The sequence below is a fragment of the Anastrepha ludens genome, chromosome 3 (genome assembly GCF_028408465.1).
Source record: "Anastrepha ludens isolate Willacy chromosome 3, idAnaLude1.1, whole genome shotgun sequence".
In the NCBI taxonomy this organism is placed as follows: domain Eukaryota; kingdom Metazoa; phylum Arthropoda; class Insecta; order Diptera; family Tephritidae; genus Anastrepha; species Anastrepha ludens.
Window position 1 is genome coordinate 122,610,163 of NC_071499.1, and position 8,915 is coordinate 122,619,077.

At 39.1% G+C, this 8,915-nt stretch overlaps 1 protein-coding gene across 1 annotated transcript in view; it reads left to right on the forward strand.

Annotated features, from left to right (window-relative positions):
* Positions 1-8,568, forward strand: part of LOC128858971 (high affinity cGMP-specific 3',5'-cyclic phosphodiesterase 9A) — a 293,177-nt gene extending 284,609 nt beyond the window's left edge. Inside the window, exon 12 of the mRNA XM_054095601.1 lies at positions 4,863-8,568. Coding sequence (XP_053951576.1) covers positions 4,863-6,329 — 1,467 coding nt within the window. The 3' untranslated portion in view covers positions 6,330-8,568. The remainder of the gene's footprint in view (positions 1-4,862) is intronic.
* The last annotated feature ends 347 nt before the right edge of the window (positions 8,569-8,915 follow it).

Below are 8,915 nucleotides of genomic sequence, written 5' to 3' on the forward strand. Positions count from 1 at the left end.
CGTCTGAAGTTCGGTCTTTGAGCCGACATACATGAAAAGTTGGCTTCAAATTGAGTAGTGTACTTGAAATAGCTCAACTCTGCCTGGCAGCTAAAGGCTTAAAAAAGGGTGCTAAGGGCTTAAGGGCTCATGTGAGAGCCTTAGGAATTTGCCACCCCAAAATTTGGCTAGGATAATGTGGCTAAAAGGGTGATATCTTTGTCTTTTTCGCTTCTATATAAAAATTTAATTTCCGCCTTAGCTGTCTTGAGCTCACGTTCACAGAGCGGAAGTAGAACTCGACATTACAGCAGCCCAAGAACCCACACATTCCAACTCGTCATCCATCACAATCCTATTCAATATTGCGAAAAAACTATTCAAACTCGCCAATCATCGTAGTCCTCTGTACTATTGTTAAAAAAAAGAAAGAGCTTTCTTCTAATTACTGTGGTTCATATTCTTTCCACTCTCGTTTCATAAAAAACTGTGCTGTTGTAATTTTAGATCAGGAAATAATGTCTACAGTTCTATGTATAAATATTTAGTGTGCCAAGTTGTTGACTGCCTACAACTACCATATTTGCGATCACAACAAATATGATTAATGTCTATACAGCCAGCCTAGCTGCTTTCAAGACGCTTAAATTAATCCCGAACTATGCGGCCAAAGGATCAGCGGTTACCCCACTGTGATCAAAACCAATAATTCGAATCAATGCTACAGAAATCATGAATTGGATCAGCAATTTACATAAAGAGCGACGGTCCAGTCTAGAACGCTGCAGAACTGCAGAGTGTTTTGTGACAAGCCCCAACAGAAAACTGTCGAACTTCGTTCTGAAACTCGGTAGAAAAAACGTTCGGTTGATGATCGATACTATCACAGGACACAACCCATGGGGTCAGTATGTGACCACAATTGAATATCATTGAAAATTGCCTTCAATACCTTTCTTGCTTAAAGGAGATGGTTAGGCCTGAGCATTTTCTCTGTGAGTGTCCTGCTACGAATTTTTGATTCCACAGTCATGAGTATAAGTAATAATTGCTCTCTCAAACTGGAGTATACATATTTTCAGATTTACCATAGAATCTGGACAATTCTCACAAGACCAGCTATCTCTGCCCCTGTATCTGTCTCTGTTCTATCTTATCCCTTCTTTTTGCCACTTCCCTCCTTTCCTCCTTGACCATCAACCCTTTTACTTTATAGAGCATCGAATACTATGGACTTTTTAGCCAGTTTTTTAGGAGTTGCCGGTCTCTCGGCGCTTCTTGGCTCGCCTTTTTCAAATTTCAATTGCAAAATGCACTCTAACATACCAGTCAACGAGAAGACAGACCAGCTTATGATAAACTCTTCTGGTAGAAGTTGAGCACGCAAAACTTCTTTCAAACGGCCAAAACGCGTGAATAATGTTAAAGTCATTTTTGATGTTAAAGGAAATATCGATAATGTCGAGAATGTCGATAGAATCAGAGAAATATTCAAAGTTAACCAACATTTTAGTAGTCGTAGCAGGAGGTCAAGAGCTAAAGACCATAAAACAGTTTTAAACCATTTGGTTGACTTCAAATAGAAACTCGATGTTTGAATCGCGTACCAGTTAACACCAAAAGAACATGATGGATAGAATTTCCATCTGCAGAGCTTGGGCCAAACGTAAAGAAATGGACCCATTTGTTAGACGGATGGTGACTGGGGATGAGATTCCCATCACCCACGAAAATATTATGTGAAAATGATCGTGGTCAAGGCATTATGAAGCAACTCAAGGACTACCGCCCAAGAAGGTTTTCTGAGTATTTGGTGGGTCTTCAAAGGAATAATTTATTATGAGTGGCTTCCGTATGGCCAAACACTAAATTCAGATCTCTACTGTCAACAAATGCACCATTTGATGCTTTCGGTTGGGCAGATACGGCCAGATGTGGCCAACAGAAGAGGCTTTTTTTTGTTTTCCATCATTTGAAGGCAAGGCCACAGACCTCTGTAGGTAGGTTAAATGGTTCAAATGTCAGTCTGGCACTCATCTAGTAGCACTAAGGCGCCGTTTTAATACCATTACGAGACCTCCAACAAGCAGATATCCACAGCCAGCCAGTTCCTCTGTAGTAACTCGCCACAAACTTCGCGAACTTGGATCGGAAGTTTTAATGCAAAATGCAGAAAATTATGAAAATCGATTAGAAGAGTTTTTTGCCATTAAGAAACAAGACTTCTGTGAGCGAGACGTTATGAAGCTACCTTTAAAATAGCAACAAATTATACAATACAAAGGTGCATATTTGAAGCAAATCGGACAATCCGAAACTTATTAAATAAAGTTTTGAGTTTAACGCAAAAATAATGGATTTATTTTGCCTCAATTTAAAACTTGTATGATCTAAAATATTACTTATACTCTTTAGGTTAGGATAGCTAAGTCAGATTACCTGTCTAAGACAAGACACTCGGTGCACCTAAGACCCATTGTGGTATTTTCTTTTGATTTCTCTCCCCTAACTAAGCTGTTTATACTGTTTGCTAAGCGCAACTTGTAGCTGAGCCTCGGTCTGCTCTCTGGCGTGAATGCAAATTTAATACTTAGTAGATATACGCGAATATATTGTAGTATATTTCGGTGTCGGAAAATGCCAGCGCTTTCTGGATAGCAGACTGCAAGTCAAATCATTTCTACCCGCTCAACTTTTCTCAATATTTATATGCTCCAGCCATATTTATTAAGTTTGTTGTTGCACAATTTCTTCTGCTCGACCTTGCTTTATTTTGCAATTACTTAAGTTTATGTTTCGCTGTATTATCCCACCTACATAATTCTTGGGAATCTCATTTTAAAGTGGGAAATGGAAAACAATTGGAATATAAGACCTTATTTATTACTTCTTTGGATATGCCTTGCCTACTTACGGGCGCCTTTTACCGTTGTCTGACACTTTATCTTTATGACAATTCATTTGGCATTACAAGCGTGCATACACACAATAACACAAACAAAAACAAATACAAACACAAACAACAACAAAAATGTAATAATAACAGCCAGCTTATGAAGCGCACAGAAATATGGCACAACCGCGCGCTAATCCTTTTTGAGCCGACGACGAGGCGCTTGTAAATACTTACAACTTACAGCTTTTTATTTTAATTTACAATGATTAAGCGCGAACACGCGGTAATAAACTGAGCAGCTGAACGCTGCTGGGTGCGCGGCTGAGTGACTGACTGGCTGGCAGTGCGCGACCGAGAAATAGCGCAGAGAACAAAGTCTGTTTGAGTGCGTTGAGGCGTGAGATAAATACTGTTGCATATTTTTATGGGGCAGCGTAATTAATTCGTGTTCTGCTTGTTGTATATGTATTGCGTATTCAGCCATGTTTTATGCTTCGCCTTTTAACGCTATGCAAATTTTAATGTCGTTTTGTTTTTGTTTTTAGTTTTTTAATTTTAATTTTTATGACAATCCCCTTTTTAATAAAAAGCCATACAAGGCAAATCAACAATAAAAGCGCAGAAAATGCTAGCAACAATCTTGTAACATTTATAATTATTGCGGTCGTGTCGCACAAAAGTATGCCACACTTTTCATACATTTTTTGTAGGCGCTCTACCACTAGAGAGCTGACCGTACGATAAGTCCATGCGAGTGCTGAGTGCTTCCTGTGCTTTGGTTTTGTTGGGTGTCGTCCGCTTTTGGCGTTTTATGTTTTGCGCTCTGCATCAGCGCAGTGTATAATTAAAAGTGATTGCATAATTTCGGGGTCACTTAAGTCACATTAGAACGCTTAATTCTGGCATTATGACAGCTAAAAAATTTGCGCTTAGCATCCGCTACTCAAATTTCGTAATTCTAAACTACTGTGGTTGTTCGCCGGAAAGTATGCCTCAAAGGGTTTCCCGCGGCACTGAAGTAAATATAATTTGTATGCCTAGTATTCTTGCACAAAATGCAATTTGTATGTAACTGATGCGAATTTTTAGTTTTAATACACCGTGAAAAGTAAATAAAAATCGGAGAAGCCCTAAAGTAGGCTACTAATTTATAAGCACTTGCGTAATGGCTCATTATTTCGGTGGGCGCTTTGCTGTGGAGAAAGGCATTAAACTTTACTTGCATTTTACTGTATGTATGGCAGTAGTGCTCAAGTTGCATCAACATAAATGGTGAATGCCTAAAGGTGTACTGTTTTATGCGACATACACTGCAGATAATAGTAGCACCACGTAAACCTAAGCTATTCAATGTGTGTTTCATGTGCCCAAAATATGAATAAGCCGCTCGTTTGGTCACAAATAATTAGCGCCTAAAAATATGCACACTCTCAGCGAACACACGTCTAATGATATTCCCTGTTCCAAACTTGTACTAACAGGCTACCGGGAGTAAACTGCAAGCCTAGTACACATAAGAAGCTCTCTCAATCATTAATAATACGTATTAACCCCCTGAAAGTATGCAATGTTTTTATAAAGCTCCGATGCTCAATTAAAATATACCTGCAAATCATGTACCCGTGCCCAGAAAGGGCACTTCATTTAAGGAAATATACGCACCACATAAATTTATATTAAAAAACATAACATAAAGTTGAGCGCCTGAAATGATTCCAAACAATTCTTTGGCAGATGTTCTTAGAATTGCAGGAGTCTGCGTTCTGGCAAATTGTCCACAGTAAACCTGCGTATCCCTTGTATATACATAAACCGCCTTCCACCTTCCCACTTTTGTCTTCAACCGGTTGAATTGTGTCAGCTCACTTTCATTTGCCAATCCACACTAGTAAATAGACTTCTCTAGTTTGTGCTCCCTACAGTTTTATTTTTAAGAATGCTGCTCTCACCTTTTCTTGACAAACATTCAACGCTTCTGCTTTTACAGGTCGCCGAGAAGACTTCCAAGTTCAAAGTGGACACCGAAGGCAGCAGCAATCGCTCGAAATCCTCTCATTCAACTTCGCGAAAATCGTCGCGCGAAAAGCGCCCCTCCATGATCGGCGAGATGTGTAGCAGCGGGGGCGGTCAGCGCATACGCAACTCATACGGCAACATACATGGCTATCACTCCAATCGCTGTCACTTCAGTTCCAACCGCGCCGTTAGTCTAGATCAGTACAGCACCAACAATCGACGTCTCTCCGATGGGCTTCAGCAGGTCATCTCTGATAGCAATGTTTTTTACAACCGTCATAATCGTGGCAGTCTTGAAGCGACCGCTAGTCGTCTCGGTGAAGATTTGAATATGAATGCGACTGGAGTGTGTAGTGGCAGCGCTGGTGGCGGTGGCGGCGTTACAACTAGCATTGCTGGTGTAACACAGTCCTCCGCGCAGCCGCTCAACCCGAACAATGTGCCAAATATGGAGTGCAGCGCCGGTATGGCAGCACATGTTAGCGGCCCTTGCGCCAATCAGTCTTGCCAGCATCATCATGCACATCATACCTACCACACCCACGCCCACCTTCAGCAGCAGCATCAACAGCCGCAGCCACACCTACAATCATCATCGAATGGCAATCTCTCTCCCACCCAATTGCTGCAACCGAAAATGCAGCAACATTGTTGTGCTGCAGCAGCGGCTGCAGCTGCTGCCGCCGCGGCAGCCAACACGTCCAACGGTCTGGGCGGCAATGGCGTTGGAGGCTCCACCGTTTCTAAATCCACCTGGAAGGCACGTCTCAAACAGTTCTCCGACTATTTTGGCTTCTCCTTCGATAAGGGCGGCAAGCGTTTCGGCAGCACACGTAGTTCACCGTGTTCGGCGCGCAACAACAATACCACCGGTTTAGCGGGAGCGAATCAAGCCGTAAGCGGCAGCGGAGCAAGTGGATTTGATCCGTTGCTAGGCGTTAGTGGCAGCGGTGGCAAGCCGCAGAGTATTTGCTGCACCATCTCGAATAACCTGCAGTCCCCCGGGCTGCGTCACAAATCGTTAGCGGCTGGTGCCGGTCTGCCGACACATTCAGAGTTGGTGAATGCCGGCCGTCTACGCGCCTACAGCCTGGACGTGCCCTGCAGCCATACGAGTAATCCGCGTTATAGCAGCAGTAGTGGAGGCGGCGGCGATAGTAGTCGCAAGTCATCGCGACATGATGGTGGCACGACCGGCACCGGTGACGACAACAATAGCAACAATACGCTACATAGCAGTGGTGGGGGTGGCAGCGAAATGCCTACTTGCTTGCCTCCACCCATACGTATCGGCAGTGTCGATGCCAGCGATACGATACTCATTACAACCGGCCTGCCACGCGTTATTACACCCGCTCAACTGGGTGAAGCCGAGCCAAGTTTGAGTATTGATTTGGGTATGGCTAGTGGATCCTCATATGAGCCGCCAAAAATTTGACAACGGGGGAGCTCGGAGACGACAACGAATTCGCTCTCGAATAATGGTGCATTCGCAGCGCTGCTACAGCAACAGCAGCAACTCCAAAAGGAGGCGTCATCGCTGCGGCACAGCTCCAGCTGTAACATGTCGTCGATGTCGCTGACCATTTGGTCGGCGCTGGGGCAAAGACTCAGCGCATTGGTGTGTCATTGCTGCGAACGAAAGTTGCCCGAGCCGGAGAATGTCTGAAGCGTACAGTAGGGTAGGGTAAAGTGAGGGGAGCGTGTAAGGAAACGGTGCTAGAGGTGCGGCATGCTGTTATTGTGCATAAAATGTTGCCGTGAAGCACAATGGTTTAGAAAAAGGAAAGTTCCGTAATGCATGGCTATAGTCCGCTTTAGAATATTTACTGTTTTAATTGAAAAAATCTACCAAGAGTTGCAAGTAGTTTATTCAATATTTACTGGAGTTGAAGTGCTAGTGTTGCGGGCAACATATTTCTGTACTAGGTTATAAATGTAATTGCACTCTACTAAATTTCATAAATCCTATTTGTACGCATAATCCTTTTCAAATTACCAGTCAGCAGCATGTTGCAAGCAACATTTTTTGAAAGATGTCTTTCTGCTTTAGATAAGCGGCAAGCGGATTTTGTATTTATTTTCAAAGACCGAAACAAAACTTTTCTTTTCTTAATGGTCTTTTTTTAACTCAAAACTAAAGTTTTATACAAATTCTAACAAATTTTTTTCTCGGTTTTTTACCCAAAACTAAGGTTTTATAACTTGTGTAGTTTTCACCAATCTAAATGTTGCTCGTCTCTTGTGTATTTTGGTGTTTTGGTGCTGTGCTGTAGGAATAATATTTCATTCGCTCACTAAGAACAAAATATTTAGAATAAAATATTGTTGCGGCTTGGTAAAATTTGAAAAAATTACCGATTGTCGAAAAAATTAACGGACGTGACTCTGAACTGAGGATGCGAATAGTTGCTGCAGTCGAGAAAAATATGTTGAGATATACAAAAAGAAACATTTCAAAAATCTGCCGCTCTTTCAAACCTCAAAATGCAGTAAATAGTTGTTAATATTTGGGAAGAAATCACAAAGCACTGGATTAACTTGCAAGCAGTAGCACCCAATTTTTTTATTTCTCTTTTCATGTTTACTTTTATTTTTTAATTTTTTGTTGTTTTTTTGTTTATTTTGTTTTTTCGTTTTTTTTTTTTTTGTTTTTTTTTTGTTTTTTTTTTTTGGAATTCTAGGTTGTTTTTCTAATTCGCAAATGCACAGACCATTCAATTGCACTGAACGCACAAAAACGGAATTGGCTGTTTAAATTAGCCCAGCAACATGTTTAAGCAACACATGTTGCCGGCTGTACAGCTATGAAATAACCAATATTTCTTGCTGCTGAACTGATACGAGAGAATTTTTAAGTTGTATGCTGCCTGCATTCAGGCGCTGGCAACAAAAAGAAACTAAGTCATACTAGGTTGTGCTGAGGTCAAGCCATGAAATATATATTTTTTTAAGAAATGTTTGTGGATTTTATTTAACCAGACGGATTTCCTAAAAATTACAGTTGGAATTTGCGTTTATAAAGATTTAATTAAAAAAAATTGTTTTCTATATAAAGTTTTTTAATTTATAAAAATATGTTTAGAACACGTGCTCTCGCCATTTGCATTTCGTGCTGGAAAAATAGTCAAATTTATTTTAAGTATTGAAATTAAGACTTAGACTAAATATAATTCTTTTGACAATGGCAGAAACCTTCAAAATAATTTCGTCAAAAAAATGCTTAAATTTTAAATGCAAATATGAACTAAAGATTTGTGGGCCATTTTTGGTTCATTTCAACTTTTTTCTTCTCTATGTAAATAATTAGTGCTGGTAAGCCATAGATATTCCAAAAAAAAAAAATAATACAAAATGAGTAATTAAATATTCGATAGTTTGTATACATATAAGTATGTAATTTCAAGTGTGTGTGGTTCTTTGAACTTTAAAAACTAATGTTTAATTTTAATAATTATTCAGTAGTCAAAGTTTTAAGCTAAAACTGAGAATCATCCCAATAAAAATAATTTATGAATGAAACTATAAAAAGAGCAGCTTAAGGAAAATAAAAATCTAGTAATATTTAAAAATTATAAGAATTAGTGGTAAATAAGTTTTAAAATTTTAATTTAGGTTAAAAAAAATGTTTCGTTTTAAAATTCAAAAACCTTAGAAATTGAATAATTAAAAAAAAAGCTTGGTTCAAAAATGAAAAACAAAAATTGTTGAAAAATTAAAAAAAACATTGCATTTTAAAATTCAAAAGGCTTACAAATTGCAGAACTAAAAAAAATGTTTGTTTGAAAAATTAAAAAATATATTTTATTTTAAAACTCAAAAAGTTTAAAAAATCAGTTTAAAATTAAAACCATTTTCAGCTGATAAAATTTTTCTTGGGCTAAGTTTTAGTTTTCTACTGATCTTTTTTTATTTATAGCTTTTTATTTATTTATTTTTATTTATTATTTATTATTTTTTTTTCTCTTTTGCAAACAAATAAACATTTTTTGATTAATTAAAAATTAATTTAAAAAAATTTGAA